The sequence below is a fragment of the Lygodium microphyllum genome, chromosome 5 (genome assembly GCF_053477565.2).
Source record: "Lygodium microphyllum isolate KBCC chromosome 5, Lygodium_microphyllum_v1.1.10, whole genome shotgun sequence".
NCBI classification, from domain to species: Eukaryota; Viridiplantae; Streptophyta; class Polypodiopsida; order Schizaeales; family Lygodiaceae; genus Lygodium; species Lygodium microphyllum.
In genome coordinates, this window is record NC_141139.1 from 103,382,980 (window position 1) to 103,397,869 (window position 14,890).

Consider the following 14,890-nt stretch of genomic DNA (forward strand, 5'->3'; position numbering starts at 1 on the left):
AGAGCAGAACGTGGTGTGTCGGGCCAGCGACAATGATAGGGCAATGGTAGAGGCTACAGGTTGCAGCCAGTATTAGGTAATGGTAAATTTGTCAGACAATCAGCTGGACAGAGTGGGGCCGCCTCTTAGACTCTCGCGGCCACATGAAGCGTCTCAGTATGACACATCTCATCCGTGTTAGCTAACCTTGTTTGCTAGGACGGAGGGCGCTCTTTCGGCTGTATGATCGGTGAGCCAACGAACTATATAATTTACCCCCGCAGGTTCAAGTAGGCAGAGGGAAGCAGCAATCTGTAGTCTTAAATCTTCTTTCTCCTCTCTCGATTGACGCCTGCAACATGGCTGCGCCAGCTGCCATTCCATCCTCTTCCACGATCACCTATTCTGCGGGACAGCAGCTGCAGCCCGTTATTTGTAAGGCAACGATCAGAGGCATAGCAGTCTTGTTGTATCTGGCCACAGCTAATCTAGGTATGAATGTAGTCATAGTGCCAGTGAGTGCATCCTACTACGGCGGCGGGGCGTCCAAAGAGAGCGGCTGGAGCAACGCTCATGCCACCTTCTACGGCGGAAGCGACGCCTCGGGCACAATGGGTACGTTGGTGTCTCCTTCCTAATCGTAAAAGAAAGGCCGCATGTCTCGTGGGAGCCACTTTTTGACTACGGATAATAAGTGATTGATCGGCTTGCTGATGTTGATACTATTGTCGATGATCGTGACACTGCAGGCGGCGCTTGCGGCTACGGCGACCTCTACTCCTCCGGCTACGGCACCAACACGGCGGCCCTGAGCACGGCGCTCTTCAACGGCGGGCTGAGCTGCGGTGCCTGCTTCGAGATCAGGTGCGATGCCCAGGCGGACCCCAAATGGTGCCTTGGTGGATCATCGTCCGTGGTGGTCACGGCCACCAATTTCTGCCCGCCCAACCCAGCGCAGTCCAACACCGACGGCGGATGGTGCAATCCCCCTCTCCAGCACTTCGACATTGCACAGCCGGCTTTCGAGAAGATCGGGGTCTATAAGGGAGGCATCGTGCCGGTGCTCTACAGAAGGTACCTACAGCGCCATTCCTGTCTCTATCTAGCAATAATTCTGTACATTTTCTGCTCGGTGCTAACTGTCGTAAAATCGCTTCACCATGGTCGTCGTCATCATCATCATGCATACATATATATGTATATGTAAGTTAAGTTATTGAATGATACGTTTCAGGGTGCCCTGCGAGAAGAGGGGCGGCATTCACTTTACTCTCAACGGCCACGCCTACTTCAACCTCGTCCTTATTACCAACGTGGGAGGTGCGGGCGACATCCGCGCGGTGTCCATCAAGGGCTCCCGCACCGGCTGGCAGCCCATGACGCGCAACTGGGGCCAGAACTGGCAGAGCAACGCCAACCTGGGCGGCCAGAGCCTGTCCTTCCAGGTCACCACCAGCGACGGCCGCACCCTCACCTCCTACGACACCGCACCCGCCAACTGGCAGTTTGGACAGACCTTCTCTGGCGAGCAGTTCGACTGATCGACACTGCGGTCGTCTTCTTGCGGCGACTGCCAGCTACTGCCTACTTGTGATTACCTTTTCAATAGTCTCGTAGTCCATCAGGTATCCCGCAGGCAGAAACAGCTCCAATGAAGCCGTTACTCCATTAGGGAGCTGCTGTACTGACCGTCGGTACCACCCCGGCGCAATATTCTTCAGCTACGTCCTTCCTCGACGTCTCTGGCCTACTGCAAGAATATGCAGTCACGTCATGGTTTGCGTGCCGAAGGTCGATTAGACTCTGCCTACGTATTAGTGTACAAACGACTACTTGATCCGTCTCGGTACTGTCGGCATGAGCGTGCCTGCCCAGCTGATCGTAGTTAGCGTCCTTCATCCTCAGAAATCGCCTTTCCTTTCGATTCCTCTAGGCCGCAGCTGACAAATCAGGACCCTAAGCATACAAATTTTTAAGTAGGCTCAGGGGTCCTGGGATCAGCTCGCCCAGAGCCATTCTTCATCCTCCTCTGGGATCGGCTGCACTTCGCCTGTTGATACTGCCGTTGCAATGCTAGTCACAGCTAGGGGCCAGGGGCCTTTACAGACAAAAAACACAAAGTTTTCCATAATCTAAGAAGCCCCAAACCAGCTTTTCATTACAAAGTTAGGAAGGCAATGTTGCTCTTCGTTTGGAGTCCTCTTTTTGCCTCCCCCAACGATGAAAGAGGAATCAGCATCACCTTTTCTTTTTTTAAAAAATTAAGACAAGGTCTCTCTCCGTTTAAACTTTTAAAGAGAGGTGTATGGTTTTTTCATGTATATTCCACATGTATTGCAAATACACTACCACAAGCATGGTATTTCCACACTTCGAAATTTTATACATTGTTCCATTTCCTACCATCATCTTTGAATTTAGAAATATCAAATTTAGTATGCATGTTCTCGCATTAGTAAGTCATGTCACAAGATCTAGGCCTCTTTGTTCAAAAGCACTTCAAATTTAACGAGTAGGATTGCACTGAATATTCTTGCATCAGTAAGCCATGTCACGAGACCTAGGTTTCTTTATTCATTCTAATTTAGAAATTCAATGTCCATTACAATTGAAGAACTTTGTAAAACAGCTAACTTGTCTGCATATAATCATCACAAACAACACGTATGAATCACCTTTGAAATATTTTCTTTCCCAGATGCATTGTTGCACACTTTTAAAATAAATAATGCAAAATCATGTTACCCTTAAAAGTTAGAGCATTAAGTAGAAGGTGGATGCCTCACTTATTAAAGTGCAATCCACACTTTCAATTATGTCTACATCCTTCATAGGACTGGTCTCTCTTTTTACCTCTCTCTTTCCACTTGCTTTCATGATATGTGCGCAAACACAAATTCCAATTTCCACATCTACTCCATGTCATCTATATCTATACACCTGTCTTATTTTTCCCACACAACCATCTAGTGTTATCACATCAATAGCTATATTCACCTCTTTTTCTCACATGTTTTGAGGAGGATTTTCTTGTAATGAATATAGGGCTCATCTAGCATCCACCATTATTGGGCTATAGCATTTAGTAACTTGAAATAGGCACCTTTATTAGATTTATTTCAAATTGAAAATTGCTAGAGCAACATCATAAGATCCAAAAGGAATAGAATAACAATCAAAAGACTACCAATTTTGATTTATTTCAAATTTTTTAAAAAAGAAATTCAAATGGAAAAGAATAGCAATCAAAACAATACATGGAGATTAGAACTTAAGTTTCTAAGTCCAACTCCACTCTTGTTTATACATTCTCCTTCACTAGTTACAACACACGTGTGTGTGTGTGTGTGTGTTTGTTTAGAGAGAGAGAGAGAGAGAGAGAGAGAGAGAGAGAGAGAGAGAGAGAGAGAGAGATGCCCATAGTCCCATAAATACCTCTTGTTGCCATGGGATAAACCAACAAATAGTCCAAGGAGGCATAGAAAAAGTAGTAGTAGAAACCACATATGATCATCCACAACATCAACATCTTTCTTAACATAAGTAGTATCCATTAGTAATATTTTTTCTAACATTTGCACTCTTAATCCTTAGTTAGCCAGACCATTGATACCTCCCACCTCAATGCAATGGCATTGTTATGCATTTTCACAAATTTACTTAAAAAATCTCCAAGTCGAAATTAGGTAGCTAGGTTTTGAGACCCTATATAAATGTGTGCTCGTTACTTTCATGTTTTTATAGTTCGATAAAACTCGAGCTCTTGATAGCCTAGAAGTTCATATCTCCTTTTTTCTTTGATTTTCATCATGCGTTTGACTTTGTCAATTGGGATTGGAATTTATGTACATGTTAACATGGAGCTTTTCCTTTTCTTTATTTCTCTTTCTTGTTTTCTTATTTTTTTAAACATGAGGTCTCTCTCCTATATGTCTCTATTTATAGTATACTAGAGTTCTATGACTCATGTTGCTAGATTCTAAGGTGAATGAATGTTTAAAGATCATGTGCTATGGTCAAATGTACATTTCCTTATACCAAAATGATAATTAGTTCTTACGTATGCACATGTATAATCATAAATCTATCATTCATGCCATTAATTTGTTTATTGTTAAAGACAATATGGATGTAAGCTAGGGTTTAGAAAAAGAAAATCTAAGGAACATGAAGCCAATCCTTTTCATCATAATCTGATGTAAACATTGCACCCATATGCAATCACAATACATCTTAGAGTGTTTTTAGGTATGCATCCCCCTTCAAAGGTACTTTGTATATGCCTTTCTTTGGTCTAAGAAACCATAGCCCCATTCTATTATCCCCACATAATACATTATTAACTTATTGGCAATAATTAATTTGAATTCCTTTGATATACTAGCATATCATAATACTAAGGGTGCTTCATGCAATATGGATTGCTTTGTGCTTATATATATGTATATACATATTTACACACACATACACATATATATATGTGCATAGAGTGCATAAATACACCCATGCATTTTTCATCCCAACTCTCACAACATTAAAGACCTTATGCTTTTGAATGCATATGTAGTTAGACTCCACATGCATGTATGCATACACTCCAATCTATACTCTCCTTTGAGCTTGCAACATATGATTTTATTGATTATTATACTCTCCTTTGAGATTGTATGTAAGATTTAGATTATTCCTTTCTCAAAGAACCTATTAACACTAGTCATCTAGTAAATAAGACACTTTTGTCGCAATTTGGAACCTCAACAAAAAAGTCCATTTCTCATCAATGAGAAATATTAAGAACACGTGGTTTTAGGAAAATGTGATCAATGCAAGATAGTAATTGGAAGAAAAATCAAAAGGGTCAAAACAAGCTAGAAAGTGTATATTTCTATATCAACTTTTGCGACCATTTTCATAGAAAATCAAAAACTTTAAGTGCTTTTAATCAAAACCATCTCAACAAATATTTTACGAAGCTAAGACTTTCATGAAAATAACTTTACTATATATATTGTATATCCCCTTAAGAGAATTATAATTAGATAGAAATTGTCAACTTTTTAAAGATCTCCAAATAGCATTGTTGAGTGATGTTTTGACAAATTTTCATGCACATTGGAAGATTTAATTTTTGTAGAAAATAAAATTTCACCTAAAACTTGTTGCAAATATTTTATTCTCCTATCTTACAATATTGATAAAGTCCCATCCAATTTTGGTATCATAAGCACATGTTTCTTTAAATGTAATTGAAATTGGACTTGAGTCACTAAAGTGGCTTGTAGGCACTTTTGTGGCAAATTACAAGACTAGTGTTAAGATGAGTGAAGCCCCTTTTCTTAATAAAATTAGATTCTACTTTCTTGTTTATGTGGCTTTCTTTTAAAGCGAAGTGTATGGTCTTTTCATGTATATTACAACATGCTTTTCTACTTACATAGCAATGCAACCATGATATTTCCACAGTGTTTAAAATTTCATATATTTTTTACTTTTCTGACATCACCTTTAAATTCAGAAACACATTTTATACCTACATCAAATTTAGTATGCATGCTCTTGCATTAGTAAGTCATACCATAATGTCTTTTTTATTCATAAGCATTTAAGATTTAACGAGGAGAAATATGATGGATATTCTTGCATAAATAAGACATGTTATGAGAATCTAGGTCTCTTTATTCATTCACACATTTAGAAATTTAATAAATGTAAGTGTGACATAGATACCTCTCACTACATAGCATATTATATAGTAAAGGAGACATGTCTATTATAATTGAAGAACTCTATAACAACAAATTTGCTCCTTAAACCAAGTGCAGCGTGAATCCGCTTCGATCTTGGCGTTTCTGCGTAAAGTAGTTCGCTTGGGGTTCGACGCTAGTTGCCGTTTAGGAAATGACCATTAGGGAAAACCCCTGATTTAGGTCGGTCCTAAGTGGGAACGGCCAGAATACTTCCGCTACGTGGCAGATGTGGAAAGTCCTAGATCGCCAACCTCGTGACATTCCATGGGAGTGTCGGGCAGAGCTTTCTAGACCTCCTTTCCAATGGGCTGCTAAGACATGTCCTGAAGGGAACAGGTGGACACATTACAGTTGGTATCAGAGCGAACCAACGAAGGATTTGTTGTAGGAAATCTTAATAAGAAAAAGTAAAGAAAATGTTGCTATTCCGAACATTTCCTTACTTTCGATGTTGTCTTGCAGAATTATGAAGCATGAAACAAGTTCTTAGTGTTCCAAGTCATGTTTATGACTGCGATGCATTCCCCGGATTATCGACAAAGGGTTGAGATGATGAATATCTTAGATCGTATCTATAACCCATCGCCTTTGTACGTGGAACAAAGATAGACGGGTGCCTTAGGAATGTACTATACAACTGCCCACCGGTTTGCATACCTTCAAACCAACCTCAAGAGGATCAAGTGGTTGGAAGACCTAAAGATCGTGAAGCTGTTCATTTTTGTGGAGGCTCACGTAAACTCAACTTTACATATTCGAGGTCGGAGGATTGAGCTGAATTCATATGTATATGAGGAAGTGACCAGTGTAATCCCCGCCGACAGGATCAAGGTGTTGGGGCGCTATGAGAAGAATGGGTTCCAAAGAAAAGGATATCCTAATCTTCCAATGACTTACCGATTCCTGAAGATCCATGACCCGAAACCATACTATTATTCGGTTCCCGTAGATAAATGTAATACAACATTATTCTCCCCAAACTAAATGTAAACAGTTGCTCTATCATCTCTAGAAATGTTGTACTCCAAAAGGACTAGGCCCATATGAATGCAATAAGACTTCTTTTTATCAATGTCTGTTTTGTCAATGAGAATTGATAAAAATTTAAGTAGCTAGGATTCTTGCTTGATAGTAGCTGAATTGGAGATGAAATATAAATCGTAACGATTAACGAGTAATAACGTTGAAAAACCTTTATCCAGGCACAACTCCAGGTACAGATTCCCAGTTCGCCTCCTACATCAAGTACTACCGTAATCCAGGAGAAGAAGTTTCTTCTCAAGCAGATTAAGCCACCTGAATTTGACGAGAAAGGCAGGTCCGTCCAAGAAGATGCTGAAATTTGGATTGAATCCATGGAGGATTACTTTTAAGCAGCCGGTACTGCACCTGCCAACTAGGCTATGCTCGCCAAGCTGAAGCTCACCGGCAAAGCTAGGCTTAGGTGGAAACAATGGTGTAGAGATCAAGGAATCGCAGAAGGATCTGTTACCTAGGAGAAGCTAAAGAAAGCCGTGCAGGGAAGATACTTACCACTTGCGTATCGTACGACGCAGAAAATGAACGAGTTCTACGAACTAACACTACAACAAAAAGACCTCTTAGATGCACTTTTAGACGCGATTTTTGAATACAGAGAAAATCTTACGGGTGCATCTACCCACCCGTCTATTTGCGCATCTACAAACACGCGTCTATAGTCGCATATATGGAGAAATTTACACGCAAAAATAGATGTGTAATAGACGCACATATACATGCGTAAATGCAAGCGCATAAAAAATTAAAATTATTATTTATTTAATTTTTTTTGTGCGTCTACTAGTGCATCTACATGGCAAAGTAGACGGATATATAGACACGCCCATAGATGTGCTTTTACAAGCACCCATAGACGCGAACACAAAACAAAAAATCTCATTTTTTTAAAAAAGATATTTAATTTCTTTTTTAAATTTGAATTATGTAGCGCGTGTATAAGCGCGTGTACTCTGCATTTTAGACGCGCTTATAAATGCGTGTTTTCTGCAAGTTAGACGCGTAAAACAGAACTGGGAAAAAAAAACCAGAGAGCATTGCAACCACACGCTCAAAGCAATCACATGCTCTCTAGTTTTCTTTTCCCCTCCCATACATTAAATTGTGCATTTGGAAAAGAGACAATGGATGTGAAAGCACGAGAATTGAAAACAAAAGTCCATGTATTCATTATGGATAAAAAGCATTTACATGGGAAGTTTAAGTGCTTGAGACCTAAAGCGTAGTCGCAAGCAGTAGGCTCAAAGATGGATAATAGATATACAAGAAAACAAGGCCATAGAGGAGGTATGGTGCTCCTCTACGAATCTGAAGAAGAAACATCTTCGCTAGCACCACCATGGCTACTAGCGTCGCTATCCCCCTCCTCGCTATGCTCCACATCGTGGTTCGCCTACACACACAAAAGATCAAGGTTACTTACATACACATGGTGGAGAAAAAGTTATAATTAGCTATACTTTTAATAGAAAAGTAAGAAAAACATACATCCTCTGGTTGTCGAATCCTCATAGCCCGGTTGTATTGGTCCTCAGTGATGAGACTCTCCTCATAGAAGTGCAGCCATGTGGCTGTGCGGTTATGGCCTCGATGGTAACCTACCTCTTTAGGAGTAGGTATCCTACCAACGATAGTAGTCTTCAAAACAATTATGATATATACAAACAATTATGAGACACAATGTATTAGAACAAATTATATAAAGAATTGAAAGAAATATAAATTTTAAAAAACTAGAAATCAAAATATACTTATAAACTCTGCCTCCCACAACTCTCTGCCACCCGATCCGTAATGTGACGATCCCATGGTTTCCATTTGGATGCGTCGCACCTCTGCGTGCTGGCGACTCTTCACTTTCTTTGATGCTTCTTCTTGGCTTTCTTCCACTCTATGCGATGGCACATAGGTGGTTGGCTATAGGCTCCACGCCCCTCCTCTTGTCTCCGTAGCCAGTGAGTCCCTGGCGCGTGTCATGAGGTGGGATCTTTTGTTGTGAAGCAAATCCCTCACTTTTGTGCGTCCCCAATCATCCGAGAATTGCTGACCCTCAGGATTTGGGTACCTCCTATGGACTACCCTCAACACCTCCTACCACAAGCCGCTTTTCTGATTTTTGAAGTAAACGAAACAATCTTTATACGTCGTATGCATGATGCTCCTCATGTATGCCATTACATCCCTTCCTTCATCATCATGGAAGATGCCACCAGTATCTGTAACTCTATAGTACTGGCGTACTGGCTCCTCTACGTGATCTTCTGGTGAGGGTGATCGCTCGCCACCTCCTAGGCAACCCCCACACAAGCCTCGTCCTCCCCCTCGACTCTCCCTCCTCCCTCTCTGTTGACTACCCTCTGCCTCGCTAGATGCACGTGCTTCTGCAGATGCACGTGTGTCGGCTGATGCTTGTGCTTCAGCTGATGCATATACAAGTGCTGCACGTGGAGTACTTGCAATTGGAGTTTGGGAAGTAGTGCCAGGCAAAGATGTCAGAGGCGTTCCAGACATGACGCTGAACACCTCGTCTGCTATGAGAGAGCGGCCAAGGTGTTTGGTCATCTCTCCCATGAAGTCTTCCCTACTAGGAAAACCTCCAAAAAATGCATTGACCCCTCTGTCGAACAAGCCCAATGTATCATTTATGCGATCCAAATCCAGGTCATTGCTAGATGAACCAGGATGTGACATCTGCAAAAAAAACATAGGAAAAAGACAAATTCATAGAATTCCAAAAATAAAAAATTCCAATATGGCTCATTTTCTATTGTATTTTGTAGTCTAATAATTCGTCGACTTCTCATTTTCCATTATATCACATTTGTTTGCATACAAAAAATCATATATTACCTTCATCCATACATAAACATTTTCAAAGAGCCATAATCCTTGATCCAATCCAACATTAATTATGGAAAATCATTCAGTGAGCCTAGAATCATTATGTAAGAGAAGTCTTTTGATGCTCACACATTTTCGTTTTCTTCAAGTGTATTTTGCAAGCACTTACTAAGGTCCATTTAAGTGAAACAAAGGTGTGGAAATCCCATAGAAAAAATACATGTATGCTCATGGCACTTGAAAGTGCTAATAATCTAGCTTTCTTTAGACATTGAGCATAAAACTTAAGTGCTAATGCTTCTCATTCATTGGCCTTTGAACATTAGACATGAAAATTAATAACAATACTAACTTATTGTTCATTCCCTAAATTAAGCCATGTAGCTTGACATATTTGAATCATACTATCAAGTCACTTTTACTTAACAAAGTGGTCCAAAAGTATGTAAGCATGAATATTTTTGAGTAGGTTACAAATGAACTAATACAAATAACTTGGTGGATATTTAAGTGAAAGACTTATGGGAGTAAGCATGGGGTAGAAGCAATGATATGTGAAAAACCACATATTCAAGAATTTGAAAATTTTCACAAAGTCTGGGAATTCCTAATGTAATTATATTTGGACACATGGTCAAATCTTCTCCCCTTACTTGAAGGTGAAAATTTCCCTAGATACTATATAAAAAATCCCCCCAAATCCCACTCTCAAATATGGGGTTAAGATTTAGCCACTTGGTCAAATCTTTACTCCTTATTTGAAAATGGAGCTTGGAAGATTCCCAAATTCTCTAACATGGTATCAAAAGTATAATGCTACCTAATTCACTACGTTGGAAGGCTAAAGCTTCTAAAAATTTAATCATGAATCAAGAAAATTTATAATTTTGAGACTTTTACTATACACAAACATGGGATTGGTCACATTCATCATTGCAAAAATATATTGTTGATTAAAAAACTAGATCTACACCCCATGCCCTTTGTGTTTTTGTTATTAGTTTGCTTTAGTTATCAATATAAAGAAACATAATAAGCACAATAACGTTTAGGCAATGAAAATTGTTTTTTATCAGAGCTGGCTAGCGCGTGTATGACCGCGTCTAAAATGCAGGATAGACGCGCTCTTCGCGTCTATCCTTGCGTCTATACTGAAATGTAGACGCGTTGGCAAATGCGCTCAATCCGACGACCGCTATTCATGATTTATTTGTGCTATACAAAATGCAATCATAGATCCTAATACCCAGAGAGAGAGAGAGAGAGAGAGAGAGAGAGAGGACTCACCTTGGGTGTTTGGTGTGGTGGGTGGTGGCACTTCTTCCTTCTCCTTCTTCCTCTCCTTGGTGAGTTACTCTCCCTTAATGCTTGCTTGCTGCTTGTTGTCTTCTCCCTTTACTTCTTCTTTCTCTTGTTCTCCTCTCTCTTTTTCTCTCTTTCTTCCTCTCCTTGGCTTTCCTTTCTCCCCTCTTGTCACTTTGAAGTGAAAGAAGAGGTGAGTCATGAGAAGGTGAGGCATGAAGAGACTGCATGTCATCTAAACTCGAGCTTCAGAACACGTAAAAAATGCAGCAAAGGAAAGGTGCAGTTTGAAAAGAAATGATTTAAGTATCTTTTGAATTTTGACGTTTGCGTCTATTTTCGCGTGTATATGCGCGTCTAAGTTTACGTAAACACGCGTATAGACGCAAAGTTAGACGCACAAATAGATGCAGATTTAGACGCGTAGGTGAACGCAGATATAGGCGCGCATTTATCTTTTATCATGAATTTTTGTTTTTAAGAAAAGTTTTGATAGTAAGTTCTTATCATAAGTTTTTATGTATTTATGGTAATTTTTGTGTATTTAAAATTGAGATCTTAGAATAATTAATACACCAGCTTGAAGTTTTTATGTAAACATATGAATAACAAATATTTTGATGTTGTCATGAATTAGGTTTAATCATGTCGTCGTCATCACCTAGTGCTGTGCATGTTGATGAGTCAACGAGCACATCCTCAAGTGAGGATGAAACATTACGTCTTCATAATCGAGATGCATGGCTATGACGAAAAATTAAATGCATGTGTGATCACTGTCGAGGGTGTATTTTTCGAGCACGCTGAGTTGCAATGTCATACCTCAGCATGTATGGAGAATGGGACCGAGAAAAATCACCGATATTCATTGTTTTTTTTAACACTAAGATTGATAGTCTATGTTACTCAATATATATCAACGTACATGAAACTCCCTTTTGTGGTTGAGCAGCATGTGGTGCCACATCCTCAGATGCTCCCTCTCGGGCATCGAGAGGCTGCAAAACGTTAACGCGAGGAGGTGGAGTCTTCAAGAAGAGTGGAGACTGACGATCATGATAGTAGCCCTCATGAAATGCCCCATCAAGTTGTAGAGGATGAGATTTTGGACAACATGCTACACCATCTATTTTTGCAACCAGTTCAGGGAGAAGGTCACTCTACGAAGCCAGATGATCCACTATACGTAGCATCATCTACTCCGTTGTAGAAAGGTTGTACGTACTCCGTTCTTCGTGCGTCCCTCGAGATACTTAACTTGCAAACAATTTATGGATGGAGTAATATCAGTTTGAATGTGTTATTGAAGTAGGTATCAATTCAGTTTGGCTTATGAATCATAATATTAATTGTTCTATTTTGAAATCAGACACAAATATATGTTGGTGGTTTTTTAACTCACTTTTAAAAATATATGTAGGTTATTATCATAAATGCTTCCAAAAGAAAACAAATTGCCAACTAAGAGAGAGCAAGCAAGACATTACTTGACATCTGTGGGAGGCCTCGATTATGTCAAGATCCATGCATGTGTCAATGATTGTGTCTTATTTCGTGGGATTCATGAGTTCGCATAAGAGTGTCCTGTTTGTGGCGAATCAAGATACGAAGTGGAGATGAAGTCAATGGATGTGCCTTGTAAGGTTTTGCGACATTTTTCGATCATTCCATGTATTCAAGTTATGTTCAAGTGTAAGTCTATTGGAAATCTCATGTCATGGCATGCTAGTTATCGTTCAAGTGATGGAAAATGGAAGGTCCCTGCAGACACACCGGCATGGAAACATATTGATAATTTGTGGCCCGTTTTCAAAGAAGAGCCAAGAAATTCGAGAGTTGGTTTAGTTATGGATGGAATCAATCCATTTGGCAGTAAAAGTACATCATATAGTGTATGGCCAGTGGTATTGGTGAACTATAATATTCCTCCATCCATAGCAATTAAAAAGGGACATGTAATGTTGTCCCTTCTGATTCTTGGAAAGCATAAGGTAAAAAACATGGAAATTTACTTAGAGTCTTTGATTGAAGAGTTGGAAATGTTATGGGAAGGTATTGAGGTGCAAGATACAAGCGCATCTGCATCCTCTAGAGATTTCATGTTGAAGGCCATGTTGTTGTGGACCATGCATGACTTTCTAGGATACAGAGAGTATTCAGGTACATGTATATAACTCTTTATTTGAAAGTCAAGACTTGAATCTATTGCATTTTATTAATTCACTTGTTTGTTTAGGTTTAACCACATCAAGATATCATGCATGTCCTATTTGTGGTCCCTCTCTAGTTTCCTCTAGGCTGGCATGTTTAAAGAAGGTTATCTATCACAATCATCATTGATTTCTTCCTATTGACCATCCCAAATATGTTTCCCCTACTAATGGAATGACTCCACAATCTCTAAGCATTCGAGATTGGAAGGAGAGATGGATTAATGCCAACAGCCACCCTCCACTCGACATGAGTCGGTAAGAATTGCATTTCTCTCGATTGACTTTAAAGTATTTAGCATGATGAATTGTTTACATAATATATTGTTTGTTTTTTAGGTTCTCTATATTTTTTTCTTCTTTCGTATTGGACTGAACTCACGATCAATCACCTATTGGACCCCATGCACATATTCAAAAATGTTGTATCTACATTATGGGATCACTTGATAGGGGCTCGTGATTTAGTCAATGTAAGGGAGGATTTACGTAACATTGGTTGCATGAGACAAGCCTGGACACGCATTGGACCCAGAGGAAAGATTGAGCTACCCCATGCACCTTGGATGTTGTTAAAGAACGAGGAAAAAATAGTAAAGGAACAAATATGTAGCTTTCGAACACCCACAAGATATATGAGATGTCTCAAGGGAGCCTTCATAAAGAAAAAGAAAAGAGGTGTGGAGCAACTATCTGGTTTGAAGTCCCACGATTGGCACAAAATGATTCAAGTAAGGGTATCTCTAACCATGAATATAGTAATTAGTGGAGTAACTATGTGTAAACTTTGGGGTATGATGACTTTTTCCTCAACTAATCATTTGATCTATGAATATTGTTTACATTCAGTTCTTACTTCCTACTAGCATATCCCATTGTGTATCCAAAGATGTACGTGATATCATTTACAAGATGGGAGAGCTTGTTAGGTGTGTATACATTGTATTTTTTCATTATATATCTTTGAACTTCTACACAAAAATAAACAATTGTCGAATACATCCTAACAGATACGTGAGCTCGAAGGAAATTGATCCAAACACATTGCAAGATGCTCGAGCATTATCTGTTGAGGTGGTTTGTTTGGTGGAGGAAAATTTTCATCGATCCATTTTGACTACTCAATTACATTTACTTGTACATTTGATTGGTGAGATTGCACTTTGTGGGGCAGTTTATGCAAGGTGGATGTTTTTTCTTGAGCGCTTCATGAAAACCTTGAAAGATTTTGTGAGGCAAAAATCACGGCCTGAGGGAAGCATGGCTGAGGGTTGATTAGTGCAATCATCCCTTGTTTATATCTCTAAATATCTTGCTAAAGTGGACCCCTCTCAACCACGACTATGGAAAGATGATGAAGACTTGAGGATGACCTCTATAATACCTCAAGGAAAAGGAATGAGTAAAGTGCTAACAAAAGAAGAACTTCGTAAGTTAAATAGTTTTTGTGTGCTCAAAATGATGTAATGAGCAGATGGGTGACACTATATAATGAAGCAAGGGCAAGAAGAAAAAGCGAAAGACAAGCATTTCGCACTAGATATGGACGTAATGTCTCATTTTCAGATCATCTAAATGCGTTCCCACATCATATTGATATAGATTGGTTACATGAGGAAATGGAGAGAATGGAAAAAGAGGAGGAAGTTAATATATCTCAAGAAGAGTGGGAATACGCACGAGGTTGCTTATCAAAGATGAGACATACTATCAATTAATTTGTTTCTATAAGTTATATTTTATATAAAAATTTGATTTGTTTGATCTTAATAT

At 39.5% G+C, this 14,890-nt stretch overlaps 1 protein-coding gene across 1 annotated transcript; it reads left to right on the forward strand.

The window, feature by feature from the left end:
- Nucleotides 1-216: 216 nt before the first annotated feature.
- Nucleotides 217-2,362, forward strand: LOC148036225 (expansin-A10-like). Its single transcript, XM_087678221.1, has 3 exons — nucleotides 217-594; nucleotides 729-1,053; nucleotides 1,214-2,362. The coding sequence occupies exons 1-3, from the start codon at nucleotides 339-341 to the stop codon at nucleotides 1,518-1,520; spliced, it is 888 nt and encodes a 295-aa protein (XP_087534347.1). The 5' UTR covers nucleotides 217-338; the 3' UTR covers nucleotides 1,521-2,362.
- The last annotated feature ends 12,528 nt before the right edge of the window (nucleotides 2,363-14,890 follow it).

Excerpts from the sequence above, each read along its gene's own strand:
- LOC148036225 (XM_087678221.1), top strand. The coding sequence starts at position 339 with ATGGCTGCGCCAGCTGCCATTCCATCCTCTTCCACGATCACCTATTCT. Across the intron at positions 595-728 it reads CGACGCCTCGGGCACAATGG|GCGGCGCTTGCGGCTACGGC; the intron begins GTACGTTGGTGT and ends GTGACACTGCAG. Across the intron at positions 1,054-1,213 it reads GTGCCGGTGCTCTACAGAAG|GGTGCCCTGCGAGAAGAGGG; the intron begins GTACCTACAGCG and ends GATACGTTTCAG.